The 15,161-nt window shown below is 47.7% G+C and overlaps 1 protein-coding gene across 6 annotated transcripts in view; it reads right to left on the bottom strand.

The window, feature by feature from the left end:
• Positions 1–7,951: 7,951 nt before the first annotated feature.
• SLC25A38 (solute carrier family 25 member 38) overlaps positions 7,952–15,161 on the bottom strand; it is a 19,794-nt gene continuing 12,584 nt past the window's right edge. Inside the window, exons 1-7 of one of the 6 annotated variants that reach the window (XM_035901535.1) lie at positions 13,104–13,373; positions 12,428–12,549; positions 11,712–11,796; positions 10,996–11,175; positions 10,383–10,551; positions 9,626–9,792; positions 7,952–8,187 (exon numbers count right to left, since the gene is read on the bottom strand). In XM_035901535.1, coding sequence (XP_035757428.1) covers positions 8,065–8,187; positions 9,626–9,792; positions 10,383–10,551; positions 10,996–11,175; positions 11,712–11,796; positions 12,428–12,549; positions 13,104–13,130 — 873 coding nt within the window. In that variant the 5' untranslated portion in view covers positions 13,131–13,373 and the 3' untranslated portion in view covers positions 7,952–8,064. Of the gene's footprint in view, positions 8,188–9,625; positions 9,793–10,382; positions 10,552–10,995; positions 11,176–11,711; positions 11,820–11,891; positions 12,369–12,427; positions 13,374–15,161 lie in introns of those variants that run through there. The other 5 variants (XM_035901536.1, XM_035901537.1, XM_009646135.2 and 2 more) reach the window with 5 other exon arrangements.

Here is a 15,161-nt window from a genome sequence, read left to right on the forward strand (position 1 = left end):
AGCGGTGTCGCCTCCGGACCCCGCGCAGGGTTCGAGCCCGGGCGTTTCCGCTCCCCCCGAGCTCTTTCCTGCCCCCGTCCCGGGAAATTACAAATTACACGTAAAAGTGGGCTGAATCGGCACCGAACGTACACACGCCGCTCTGCCGCGGGCGTTGGCGGGATCGCTTGCCCGCTGGGGGAGGGTTTTTTGTTTGTTTGCTTTTAAGAAGCAGCCGAAAGCGATGGACGTGACACGGTCCCTCATCTTTCTCCTCTCCTCGGGCATACTCGGGGAGCAGGCACAGGCCCGAGGGCGGAGTTTCTTAGAAAAGAGAAAATTTCTGGAGAAATTTCTGGAGAAATTTCTGGATGGTGCAAGATGCTATTGCCAGTGCCTTCTGCAAGTCATAGTTCGCGTCTTTCTAAAAACAGCGCTCCTTTATCATAGAATCACAGAGTGTTTTGGGTTGGAAGGGACCCCTAGAGGCCATCTAGCCCAACCCCCCTGCAGGGAGCAGGGACACCGCTAACCAGATCAGGTTGCTCAGAGCCCCGTCCAACCTGGCCTGGAATGTTTCCAGGGATGGGGTTTGCTCTCACCTCCGTTAACCTAACACAACTATAGGTTGGGCACCGAACCTCCCAAGAGCCCCCGACTGCGTGCTGGGCTCTCTCTGGAGGAGGTTATTTACGTAGAGGGTTACAACATCGCCTCGCGCATGTTCTTCTCCTCCCGTAAAGTGAGACCTTGCCCCCGGTGTGGCGAGCAGCAGGTTTGTGCGCTGTCAGCCGCTTCCCACCCTTCCCACCACAACTTGAAGCTGCGAGTCCGGAGCTGGCTCTCACGCTGATTTTCTTTCCTGTGTGCTCATTAGAGGATCTTAATTAGCAAGATTATCAGATCGGTTTCAGAATATTCTTTAAGAGAGTAAGTCACACGCTTGCCACACGGTGGTGACAAAGGTAGGTAAACCAAAACTCTGCAAATAAGCGAGCTCTCAGCAAGAACATGAGCTATTACACAGGTAGCAAACAGGTTTTAGGCTCTTGATGCGCTTGGGTAAGCGCGCTGCGGCCAGCGAGAGAGCGAGAGCTGACCTGTTGGGGCTGTGTCCAACCTGCATCTCCTTGACAGGAGCACCATGTGAAGATCAGCTGGGGAGAGGAAGAGGGGAGGTGGTGGTGTTACTGTAGCGTGTGCCATGGATTTAGTCTGGGGAGCTCTTCTGCATCATCAAAAAAAACCTGTACTAAAAGCCTATTTGCACATAACGATTGGAAGTTCAGTAAAGAATATTGCCAAAAATATGATGGTGGCAAAGGAGTGCCACTGGTAACCATTCCAGACTCCTCTGGAATCTCTAATACTTAATTAATTTCTTGTTACAGTTCGGGCCCTCACAGTTTGGTAGACCGTGAGCTCCACAGCCCACGCGAGAGCTTGGAAGAGTCATGCTAAAGCTTGACAGTAAAGTATTTCTAATTATTTTCTCAAACAAGGGGTATTTTTTAACTGTGTGCTGAGACACTTCAAAATAAGTCTCTGTCACCAGTGAACATGTCCCCCAGGTAGAAGCATATCTGTCTTACTGTCTGTTTTAGACCATGTCTGTCCTGTCACGATTCACTCTGAATTTGGTTACATAATTAAATGGAGAGCGCGGCCGACACTGCTTTGTTAAAGTTGAGTTAGCTTCAAGATAGTCCTTAACTGAGAGAAACTTCTTACTGCTTAAACACCATATCCGATTAACAAAGATAGGGAAGCTGATATTAAATGCAATGAGCTTGAACGTGAAGGACAGAGATGTTCCTGCTTCTCTGGTGCAAACTACTGTCGGTCACCGACAGCCATCAGGGAAATGCTTGAAGAGCCCCCGCGGTGGTGCACGCTGCCATTCTCATCGCAGGCTACCCAACAGCTGTGGGGAACAGGCATTCAGTGGCGACATCCGTATGCAAATACGGGATTCCTGCTAGCTTTCCCCGATGGACATGCGTGATTTTATTGACATGATTCCTCAGTAAGAGCAGCTGTGCACCCCTAAAGGCCCCTAATATTATCCACGTTTATCTGTTTGGATTTTACTCGCCTTATTCAACTGCTAGGGAGTTGTTCTGCTTGAGCCTTGGTTCCTCTACCCAGTCCCAGCAAAGCACAAGCAGGTTCATATTCTACGTGCCCCACGCCTGACCTGCCAAGGCAGCAGAGCTTCCCGCGCTCCCGCAGAGCTCCAGTGGCTCCCAGTTAGGGCCCTGGCTCCTGCCAGGCACCCTGTGTTTGTGGGGTCTCTGGTGCATAGCCCGGAGCATAACAAAACCTCTCTCCTCCTCACCAGAGAGCTGCTCCCAAAGCCTTGGGCAGCTCCACAAGGGAGTGGCAAGGGTTGGCACTTGGGTGCAGATTTTTTCAGATCACACACTATTAAGCGTCACAAGAGAAAAGCTGCATTTAGCAGAGGATCATCTGCAGTCCCGGAGGGAATGTGGACATTTCTGATGCTTTAATTTAAAAAAAAAAAAAAAAAGGAAGGAAGGAAAAAAAAAGTGCAGGGAGCAGACAAATCACATCAAGCATGAAACCTGCAGGCAGAAAACAGCTCTGTGCAAAAGGCGGATACGGAAGGATTTCCCAAATCTATGGGCCTGACGCACATGCAATTAAACCACATATTTATCGATACACACAGAAATGCCAAATAATGATTTTAGCATAGAGTAAGTTCAGTCTATTCCCACCCAAACTGGAGCAGGGGGTGGTAACAGGACGTCCCAGTGGTGGGAGAGAGCCACTGGACCAGCGGACTCTGCTGCCAGACAGGGTCCTGTGATGAATGGATCGAATGGCACATCTTGGGAGTTCTGGCAGTATCTACCCCACCGCAAGTGCCAGTGGGTGTCATCCAAGAGACAGTGTGGAACCCCTGAAGCTGGACACTCCAGAAGATAAAGAGGAACCGACAGAGATCGACCCACCTCCAGTGAAGCTGCACAATAGCTGCACAATGCTTCTTTGTAAATACCATCTTGGCTTGTGTTTCAAAGCTTTGTTATGATTTCTTTCATTTTGCGGGGAAACACACTTCGGCAAATCTTATTTCTAGTTCTACCCTTATTTGTTCTTATTATCAATTCTTCCCTTCTTATTTCTAGTTCTGCAAAGCTAGAATTGCCTAACATCTGTCACAAAAGCTGTGGAGGTCTCATTTTAAACCTCTTACTGTTTTTTTGACTTTTTTACTGAAATTCCTTAATGCATTATGATAAAATGTCCCAAAGCACGTTGTAGTGATAAAATTGGAAATTAAGAAATGGTGCAATGTGGGAAATCAGCTTGATGCTTTGAAACCAGAAGCAGTGCTAGAAGGGATAAGCATATTCAAGAGCTCCACATTGGTTTTGCAGAAGTACACGGATACATGTGTGTGAGATAAGGAGTATTTTCTGCTCAGTACTGGTGTCAATGATCATGCACGGCACATAATACATTAAAAATAAAAAAGCAAGAAAAGCATTTGCCTGTTTTTTAGGTGAAAGGGAAAGCACGCTCTAGACTGGAGGAGGTTCTCCAAGGCAGCAGGAGAGCTCTACGGAACACTGTGTTTAAGAGCAGGCACTATCGCCAGCCTAATTTTGGTTATCAGGTAACTGCACATGCAGTTCAGGCCCAGCTGGCACAACGCTGCACACCAAGACTGTCTGGCAAGTCTGTTACACATAGATAATTCTTCGTGAAAATTGCTCTATGTAAGAATACATCATTGAGGCAACATCTAAAAAGAGAAGAGGTTTGGGATCTTCACATCTGGAAGACATACACCTCGGTATGAACAGTATCACTGTTGTGCTTCGCACAACCTGCCCTCGGCCCAAATCCCAGGACCACGCTGTGACAGCAAGGGGAGACCCCAGCACTCCAGCATCACCTTGCGCTATGCCTGGCAGCGGAGAATTCTGCCCCAGGCACAATTTCTGGTCCCGTACAGAGATCAGACTGACTGAGTAGTGAAGACCTGGTTGGCAGGAGATTAGAAATGGTCTCTCCCCAGAGTGCTCAAAACCCCACTGTCCTACAGGCAGGTATTGCACCAGCTGGTACGGAGATTCAATTTCCACCAGTCTTCACACACAGCAAGCAGGCAGAGGAAGCTGTGAAAAAGACAAGGTTCCCCAGCACTGTGTGTTTTTTTCCTTTTAAGTAAAGCTGATTTAGGTTGTACCAGCACAGCCTGTGCATGTTATACCCCATAGAAAAAGGGAACATGCATTGCCTTGCATGGGCTCTGAATTCGTGCAACAGTCCTGTCATCTTGGGAAACTTCTTTTGCTTTCTTAAGCCTCCATTCCATCCCATGCCTTGTGGGTTTGATTGGTTTGGGTTGGTTGGGGTGGTTTTTGGTTTTGGTGTGGTGGGTTTTTTTGTTTTGTTGTTGGTTTTTTGTTTGTTTGTTTTTTTAAAAAAGGAAACACCAAAGAGATGACATGGTTCATTTTGGCAACCAGTTTTTAACAGAAACATATCATACGCCTTCTCATATAAATATTTTATATAGACACATAAACACAATACTCAAACCTATACAATGTTCCAAAGCTCCAGTTCTGTTTAAACAGTGCAAGAAAAAAAAAGTCATTGGCATGAGAAGAATGGAAATGTGATGTTGTCTAAAGCATAAATAATCAGACTATCGCTCTTGTGTCCTTACACTTCACTTAAACACTGACTGCCTCAACACGTTAACCAGTTGCCTTCTCACACCACATCTGCAGGGGCAAGCACAGCCAGCAACAGAGGTCATTCTGAGAGGGATCTGACTGCAATCCTGCCATATACAGAAGGGATCACATCCCCTTCCCTGGAATCCAAGCCAAGATGTCTTTGGAAATGATTATCTGATAGGACTGTTAGTATTGAATTGCTGGCATGATGTGGGTAGGTGATTAAGCACCTGTGTCCAGTTCTCTTACTTGATTTACTTTGCATTTAGATTGTAGTGACCATTTGCTGTTAATCAGAAGCATACAACTTCAAGGGCAATATATCTAAAAACTTCAAGTCTGGGCACTTGTTTTTCTTGACTTGCTATAGCTATCAAGAAGTAATCAGTTCAGAAACAATGTTTTTGAAGAAGGAAAAGGGTGAAGGATAGTAAGGATCAGAGCTGAGAAATAGTCTTGTGCCTGCCTGTGCGATACAGCTTTCAGAGGACAGTGAAACATTACTTCAGGCTTTCCCTTCCCCCCATATGAGAGACCTGACAAAAGAAACAAAACCAAACAAGCTTGCACCGCAAAACTCACTCTCCCCAGCTCACATGCAGAGAAGTTTTTGGATTTGCAGCACCAAGGGTTGATGAAACACAGTGCAGTTTAGGTTCTCTATTTCTTGAACTCAAAGGAGCCCAGGCTAATTCACGAGTCAAAAGCATATATTTTTTCACTGTACTGCAACAACAAAAAGCCTCTTCATTCTCCACGAAGTGAGGGGAACAGAAGAACTTTCTCAAAGGAAAAGCTAACACTGTTTTAGGCCTGAATCCTGATTTAAAAAACATAAAAACCACCCCAAAACCACACTGGTAGACTTTAAGACATCGGCACATCACAATTCTCTAGTTCTTCCTTTGCTACCTGACTAAGCAGGAATATAGGGCATAAAACAGGATTTATCACCTGGCATTCTTTGCTCGCTCGCCTCATTTTTAAGAGCCCAAGTTTCTGTCTGCACAAGTTGCACGCTGCTTTGCCATTGCTAAATCAGGAACTAAAATACTTGTGAAGCACCTTGCAGGCCACACCATACGCAGCCCTTAACTACCACAGCCCAGGATGAACAACAGATCCACCTCACACACCAGATTAAGAAAGCCCCAAATAAATTCAGGCTTCCAGTGTAATACATTGGTTTGATCCCATGCTTAGGGAAGACAAATGAGGTAACTCAGGTAATTGCCACCTTACTCCACCCAGTCAGCAATCCTAGACTTGGTTCTCTGGCGCCCTGTGCCAGTAGCGCTTAGGATAACAAACATCAGGATGTGCAGTTACCATTGTTTCATGCACCCTCACGAGTTCTGGTCGCTAAGGGTAGGAGGGACAGCAAAAGAAAGGAAAAGCTCTTCATATTTAGGATTTGGCAAATGATGTGCCTACATGCTTGACAGTGAGAAGCAGCAGAGGGAATCTGACAGCTCATCAGTCACAATGTGGAATGATTTGATGCAGTGCTCTATTATTAACACACAGATACATGCACACAGGACCCTCCACCACCATTCTTGGAGACTCCTGCCCTGTGTAGTGCCAGTCCTCCCTTGCAGATGGGCTGAGGCCAGAGACACGCAGCACCTTCCACACCTCCAGCCTGTCCCCTTACGCTTCACTCAGACTTAGCTTTCATATCAGTCATCAAACCTTCTTGGAGCTGGAATCTGGTAAAGAACATCTTTTACAACCCACGTCCCCTCTACTGACCTTGCCAGGGCAGGCAGTGATTGTGCAAGTTACACTCTATAATTTACAAACAACAGGTGGGTTGTACCAGTTTTTCATACAGCTACAGTGTCACATCTTCATATTTAGAGACACCTGCTCTGTTTCTAAAGTGAATTGTAATATCCCTAGATATTTAAGAAAATAAAAGCCAAAGCTATGTTTTCCGTGAGGCACACTACAGAGCAGGACGCACGCTTCTATGCCCGGCTTTGCAGCATCGCCAACAGAGCTGCAAGAGTCCCAATGCAGCCAGCCAGCACAGAGGCACAAGTGAGAGGGGAGCAGGCTGTACCCAGGTTTGGACAGCACACACTATGAGGTCTTTGTAACAAAGTCGGAATGAGGAAGAAGGCACAGTGGATGAAAAAAGTGTATTTATCTCTAAGCCTAAACTCAGGAATACTGAAATATGGACTACCTGCTAAGAGAAAATAATCAGCTGAGAAACTGTGAAGGGTCTGTGTGGAGCCAGAGAATTAAAGTTCCCTACCAAACACTCACAGGTCTCAAGCTTTGGAGAAAGCTTATAGAAAAGAGAAAACCCAAAGATACTCCACATGCAATCATCAGCAGCTTTTAAGGGAAATACAGAGTGCCGGTATCTACATCTGCTTCCATTATCCATTTATGCATTATGAGCTATGACCCTAAAAGCTACATCTAAGGACCAGCTCATGCTGAGGGTGTTGATCCAGGGTTAACAAATGAATAATAGGAAGCAAATAATTCTCTAGTACAACTGGATAAAAATAATAATAATAATAATAATAATAATAATAATACCAGAGTGTTCCTGACACTGTCAGACCAGCAGGAAAATGTTTTTCAGAGAACAAGTAGAACTTTGGTAGCGATCAACTCTAAAGTGCCTTATGCTTCTTAATACCTGTGCAAACACTGCTGTAGAGGCCAAAGCACATTTCCCAAGTGTTAAGATGCTCAATTACATAGTAACACGACACAGCAAGGAGGTTCCAGTTACCTTCTCTGCTATCATGCACAGTGCAAAAGTGATGACAGAGACCGCATCCCTAGCTCTCCTTGAGCAGTTTGCTTCTCTTCCGCCCGCTCCTACGATACAAGCATTGAGACACATCCAGCCTCCCACCATGGTCTGCAATGCTCCCCTGCCAGAAGAAAGCACGTGTGGAAGGAAGATCCACATCAGACAGTAGGTCATTGTGGCCTTACCGGCCAGACCGGCAAGGAACAAGCTGGCAGGTTCTGCAATCACTGTTTTCTCCTCAAACAATTTTGCTCAGCAATGCCTCACTGCATAAAGGTGGTGAGCACAGAGCTATTTTAAAAGGGGGCTTTTCTCTCAGCATAGTTACCAGGACGTGGAAACCCTGCCATTTCCCAGGGCAGTCTGCAAGTGCTGTTCTTCTGGAATGCGTTGATCAAATGACGCAAAGATCTGATCCTTCTTTCCTCTACTCGCCAAAGGCCTAATCCCATGTCTCAGAAGGGCTTTCTTCCTCCTGGCTGAGCAAGGCTTATTCCTCTGCGGAACTGGGAACTTCCTAGTGCCAGTTGATCACAGCAAGCAGGAGGAGGAGCGAAGCTGGCCATTTCTTGTGCAAGTCAGTCAAGATTTCAAGCCCATTTTTTCCATCATCTGTTCATACACCGTCCATGCCATTGCTGCCATCAGAGTCCGCCTGAGGGCACGGGGCACACCACCTCGGAAAAAGCCAACCAACCCAAAGTCCTGCAACATGAGACAAACAAACAGCAATCCATCATAATCTGCCTCTACTGTTTTAATTTCTCATTGTTTATTACACTGAACAACACAGGATATATTTCAGCTCAGACCCAGATCACCTTCTGAAAGACCCAGGCTTAAATAGCATTTAAAGTTTAGGAAGAACCTGTAGCACTGTGCAATTGCATGGCTACCCAAGAAAGCAAGAAGAGCAGTAAGTGGAGAAGGGAATGCCTGGGTGGGGACAATGGGTGGGGACAATGGGTGGGGACAATGGGTGGGGACAGCCACACTCAAGCCCAACAAAGAGAAGGCAAGGGTGTAACAGATTCAAGACACTTCAGGAAAATTACTTGCCCTTGTTTTAAGAGCTTCATATTTACAGAAGTCACTTGGCTATTCTGTAAAAAGTGAGATTTGTAAGTACTGAAGTAAAAAAACATTCTGATGTGAGAAAAGTGTACCATGCACAAAAAAAATCCATGCACAAATAAAAAGATTCCTTTTTAGGAATAGAGTTCAATATGGAAACAAAGCAAGCCGGCCAAGATCTGCCCTTCTGAAGGCAGGTGGCTTTGAGGACATCTCTATCCCATTCCTGGGACACAGACCTGGGCATTTATTTCTCTTTTAGTGTCCAAACAGCAAGGAATCGTTTGGTAGCTGTCTTTATCTGAAGCCGGCATTTCACACTACATACTAAAGAAACCCTTTGCCCCAGTGTGATAATCACAGACATGCCTACACTGATAAACCGCAGGCAGCAGCAGCTCTAAGTATGGCTCCTCCAAACCTACATACTAAGCTAAGCTGAAATGAAGTTAAGATGAAATAAGCACCTTCCATCACTACCAGTGTAAGAATCAATACATAACAGACAGAACTGAAGTGAAATCATTCACCAGCCTGAAACACGAAGCAGGCCTGCGTGGAGATACACTTGCTGCAATACACCCAGCTTTGTGCTCCACTACTCTGAGCTTGCTCTCCAACTCCCCGTCATCTGTAATTTTGTGAGAACAGATACAGGATTGAGGAATGGCAGGAATAATCGCATAGCAAGTTCATTGCCTTGCAATCCATTCAAGAGGAGCAAGAAGCACATCTGAGCAGTGACAACAGCCTCTCTAATTGCAAGGAAAAGCGAGGAACGGACTGAAGCCTCTGACTGCTTTCAGACCATCAACCAGAGTACTTTCCTGTTATTACTGAACAAGTCCACACATAAATCAGTGACAAGAGATTCAGCCTCAGTCTCCCACAGCATGACTCACCTCAGCTTCTGAAAATGAGACACTGGTTAGCCTGACTGCAAGAGCACATCAAGCAGTCACGGTTGTTCACTTTAAAAGAAAACAACTTCCTTATCACAGCTGTGCTTCAGGTGAGGAGATCAGAAGTGAGGCCTGTGATTGCACATATTAGAGAGGATTCGCCTCACCTTGTATATGAAGACAATGGCCTGGCTTGTCCTACGGTACTTTTGGGGGGACAGCTGCATGTGTGTTTTGATGACATCAGCAGGCTGTGTTGCCAGCGAGGCCAAGATTCCTGCAAAGATCCCACAGCCAAAATTGAGCAAGGGCAGGAGCACTGGATCCAGCCGGTCTGCAACAGAGCAAGGGGAATGCACTCAGACACAAAAGAGACCAGGTATACTCATGCTGCATAACAAATGAAAAGCTACTGAATGATTAAGTCAACCTTGAGGTCTAAGAGAAGTTAAAATCCATGCAGGGTAGAGAAACCTTCCAAGGGGAGAAGCGGCTAAAAGTCAAAAGTTAGCACTATTAAAAAGCCTCACTTACTGGGGAACTGAATTTGACAAGAACCCAGAGAATGAAAGATTGTACAAGTGTTGCCCCAGCCAGGTCTAACATCAGAGAAATGCTGAGTTAGTGGAAACTGATCAGTACAGAAGACAGCCACCAGCAGAAAGGATGGCTAAACACATCTTCTCTTTCAACTGTTCACTAACCCACCTTATGCATCAGTCTTCATAAAGACAATCAATCAGTTTAGAGCCGATTTCCATCCCCACACTGACCTGCACTATAGGTCTGACATTGTCCACAGGAAAAAGTGACTTTCCCACCTAAAGCCCTACAAGACACTAATTTAACTACTGAGGTAGAGGGCAATAAGCAGAGCACGCAGGCAAGAAGTGAGAAAAGGAACATCTCTCACTACAGCCTTACCCTGAGGTGTGAAGTTTTTGGTCTGTGTGTAGAACATCAGGTAGATCCCAGAGAAGGGTGCATCCCGCAGCAGCGTTGCGGTGAGCCCGCTGAACATGCCACGAGCCCCTTCCGTCTGATAGATACTTTTCAGAGCTCCATATACACTCCCATAGCCAAAGCTTCCACTCTGCCATGGAAGACAACAGTCAGTCATCCCTGTACCAGGCACAGGCAAAGGAGCACTACACACACCCCAAGGCCACCCTGTCCAAACAAGTGTTGGTACGCGCTCCATGCAATGTCTGAGATCAAGACAAAAATTGGGTTCTGCCTATCTCAGCGTTTGAAACAATCCTTCCAGAAGGTAAGATAAGAAAGAAGCTAAAATTACACATTGTATACAACTGGAAGTTAAAAATCTCGGCGTGAATTGTGTTTCAACTTATGTTTCTCACCTAAAAACTAGTGCGTGGCTTTTCCTGCACAATGTGTGAACCAGGATGAAATCAGCATTACATCCCTGACTGTACTCAAGTGGCAGAAACCTTCTCCAGACAGAAGAATTTCTTTTTCATCATGAGGAAGGGGTGTGACATCATCAACAGGGAATTAATTAGAAAGTCACACTCACCTCATATCGAGTCTTCACTACAGTCACTGGCAACATGCAAATCCCAGATACTGCACGTGCGGTGGCACCCAGAAAGACAGACTCCAGGGCTGTGGGTGAACGGTCTACTAGAAACTTTTGCTTCATCATGTACAAAGTGCTGAAGTAGATCCCAACACCAGGAATACATCTTGCAAAGGACTTCAGGAGAAACAGAAGCAGACAAAGAAAGCAAAGGCACACATAAGACAAAATGTACTACAGAACATTCCACAGACTGTTAAGCTTCACAGGAAGCTTTGCACCAAAACAAAACAAAAAATCACTTTAGTGATTTTTCCTCAGCTAACATGCTGAGAAGACAAGGTAGAAGTCATTTACAGAACTGAGAGCCAACTGGTTCAAATGATGCCAGGATTTAACGCATTCCTCAACCACAGTTTTCTAGGAACAAGATATTTCAAAACAAAATGAGGTTGGTGCAGTTGCCACCCCACATTTGCGATGGTATTCAAGTATTCAGCTGCTCAGGACTGCAAATCCACAGCAACTGCTACGACCTAATCAGTGGAATTCACAACATTAACTCCTGAAAATAGGTTTTTACCATCTAAATCACATGGTTTCATTCATAATTATACAAGAGCTGGCTATTTAAATCCAGTCCATAGTTAGTAATAAACAGTAGGTTTATTTATGTATTTGTTTTAGAAGTCAGGGTTAAAACAGCCACTTACTGGAGAGACACCTTTCCAGAGCCCCAGAAGACTCTCAGTACGAACAACCCTAAAGAGCAGTGTTACCATCCCAGCACGACCGGACCTGAAAGGAAGACAAGACAGGAACTGCAGAGACGACCTGCTTATGCTCTCTGGCAAATGTACTCTGCAGCCACCCCCTCTCGCTCTATGCATTACCCCAGCGCCTTGGAGGCGATCCTTCTAGACTCGGCCTGCTTCGCTCAGCCACTTGTTCCACTCTGTCACCTTCTGCTTTCCCACCACTTGTAACACACATTAGAGGCCTCTCTCATTAGTGTCTCTGGTTGCTCACTCCCTTTGGTAGCAGCAGAGGTAGTCATAGTTGACTACACTGGGCAAATGGGAGCAGCCGCACATGTGGACAGGTTATGTGGCAACCACACACAATTTTTCAGGCAGAGGACACCCTGCAAAACTCCATGGTGGCCACTCCAGCAAACATCAGTCTCTCAGATGCACGCATACAAATGCTCTGGATACCTATTATTAAAGTAGCATTCACTTTCTCTCTTCTGGATCAAAATACCAATTCTTCTCCAAGCTATAAAAACATGCCTCCTGTTTCAGAAAGACTCTCAGTATCTGAATTACAACCCTGAATTCCCAAGCCCCAGCCAGCAAATCAAGCAGAAGCCTATGGTGGAGCACCCTCACCCACCCCACTCCCCGCATACACATCCCCACCCTCTCACCCATTCACAGCAGGCTGCAGAGTTTGCAGGCGGGTTTTCAGCAGGTCAAGGGGTTGGAAGAGGAGCGTGGAGCAAGTCCCACTGATGGAGCCACACACAAAAGCCTTTAGGACTGGATGCATCTGGAAGAGGAGGGCTTTAAATTGCACAGGAGGAAACATAGCAACTGATACATCACTTGTTATAGGAAAGGAAGATTAGCTAAGGACTGCCGCTCAGCGCACAGGAGACTTTTTCAGACCTTTTCAAAGCATGATCAAGTTTTATTTGTGGTTTTTGGTCCCTCTGCCTTTCCTGGGAGATTGTTTCAAATCTCCTTGCAATTCAGCAGTTGGAAAGACTTTTCTAAACATCAAATGTAGCATCCGCCATTTGGTAACTATTTGCCATGTTTAAGGAAACGGGTGCCCCTTTCCCATCACCTGTGCCTTAGCCCCCATCCCATCCACCTCCACTGGGCACCCTGCCGGCCGTGCCTCCAACCCTTCCTCCTCGTTGCCACACCAGGGTCCCCCACTGCCACCGCCACCAGCAGAGCTCCCCCTTAAAACCGCCCACCACTCAAACCCGGCTCAAAAGCAGTCAAAGCACGGCACAGCCCGCTCAGGTAAAGCCCGGTTTTCCTATCCACACCACCTCTCGGCACTTCCCGGCTGATAAGTCAGGAGGCACAAACCACACAGCAGGGCGGAGGCTTTTCCATGAAAATACGTAGCGGTGTTCTGTTAATGAAGGAGGAGTTTCAAAACCCCTTGGAGCAGAATCACGTCAGGGAAGATTTTTGCAGCACGGTGGTTTCTGGAGGGGCGCACTCAAAAGCCACTAACGACGCTTTCGCACTGAGCGGCACATAGCTGCCTTCCACCGCCGACTTTAACACCCCTCCGAAAACCCGCTAGGACCCTGCGGCCGCGCGGGGCGGCGGCTGCCCCTCCACCGACTCCCTCCCGCCTTTTGCAAGCTCCTCTCTCATGAGGCAGTTCCTCCTGAGGGACTCCCTCCCGCCTTTTGCAAGCTCCTCTCTCATGAGGCAGTTCCTCCTGAGGGACTCCCTCCCGCCTTTTGCAAGCTCCTCTCTCATGAGGCAGTTCCTCCTGAGGGACTCCCTCCCGCCTTTTGCAAGCTCCTCTCTCATGAGGCAGTTCCTCCTGAGGGACTCCCTCCCGCCTTTTGCAAGCTCCTCTCTCATGAGGCAGTTCCTCCTGAGGGACTCCCTCCCGCCTTTTGCAAGCTCCTCTCTCATGAGGCAGTTCCTCCTGAGGGACTCCCTCCCGCCTTTTGCAAGCTCCTCTCTCATGAGGCAGTTCCTCCTGAGGGACTCCCTCCCGCCTTTTGCAAGCTCCTCTCTCATGAGGCAGTTCCTCCTGAGGGACTCCCTCCCGCCTTTTGCAAGCTCCTCTCTCATGAGGCAGTTCCTCCTGAGGGACTCCCTCCCGCCTTTTGCAAGCTCCTCTCTCATGAGGCAGTTCCTCCTGAGGGACTCCCTCCCGCCTTTTGCAAGCTCCTCTCTCATGAGGCAGTTCCTCCTGAGGGACTCCCTCCCGCCTTTTGCAAGCTCCTCTCTCATGAGGCAGTTCCTCCTGAGGGACTCCCTCCCGCCTTTTGCAAGCTCCTCTCTCATGAGGCAGTTCCTCCTGAGGGACTCCCTCCCGCCTTTTGCAAGCTCCTCTCTCATGAGGCAGTTCCTCCTGAGGGACTCCCTCCCGCCTTTTGCAAGCTCCTCTCTCATGAGGCAGTTCCTCCTGAGGGACTCCCTCCCGCCTTTTGCAAGCTCCTCTCTCATGAGGCAGTTCCTCCTGAGGGACTCCCTCCCGCCTTTTGCAAGCTCCTCTCTCATGAGGCAGTTCCTCCTGAGGGACTCCCTCCCGCCTTTTGCAAGCTCCTCTCTCATGAGGCAGTTCCTCCTGAGGGACTCCCTCCCGCCTTTTGCAAGCTCCTCTCTCATGAGGCAGTTCCTCCTGAGGGACTCCCTCCCGCCTTTTGCAAGCTCCTCTCTCATGAGGCAGTTCCTCCTGAGGGACTCCCTCCCGCCTTTTGCAAGCTCCTCTCTCATGAGGCAGTTCCTCCTGAGGGACTCCCTCCCGCCTTTTGCAAGCTCCTCTCTCATGAGGCAGTTCCTCCTGAGGGACTCCCTCCTGCCTTTTGCAAGCTCCTCTCTCATGAGTCAGTTCCCGCCTCCGGCATTTCAGGAACTGACTGCCCGCCAACTCATGGGAAAGAGGGTCAGCTCACCCCCGCCCCTCCTTGGTGCACCTTCCCCCAGCTCACTTCTCGCTCCACCCTGAACCTCCACGGGGCACAACCTGCCTCACCATGGTCCTCACCATGGTCTCTGACGTGCGGAGAACGGACTCCGCAATCTGCAAGATTGTAAAGTAGGTATGTTTGTTCAGCGCTGGGCAGCACGGGGGGTAGTCCCACCAAAGTCGTGCGCGCCGCAACGCGGCAGCTTGCCCCGTTTACATGTAGCAAAGTGTTACATATACGTGAAGTTTCCCAATACGCCTATACATAGGCATAACCTGTCCCCGCTTCGTATTAAAATTAGTTTCAAGAGGTCGTTTCCATAAGTCCCTCCCAACTGCGCATGCTCAGTGATTTGAGTAGGTGGTCTTCGGGGGTCGTTTACTTCATCCTCTCCTCTTCTTCACCTTGTCCTTTTGGTGAACTCCAGCTTCCACCCCCCTTATTCCACTGTCAGAACAACACAGCCGGTACCAACCGGCTCCCCCAC

This window comes from Egretta garzetta, unplaced genomic scaffold, assembly GCF_000687185.1.
Source record: "Egretta garzetta isolate BGI_Z169 unplaced genomic scaffold, ASM68718v1 scaffold409, whole genome shotgun sequence".
Lineage (NCBI taxonomy): Eukaryota > Metazoa > Chordata > Aves > Pelecaniformes > Ardeidae > Egretta > Egretta garzetta.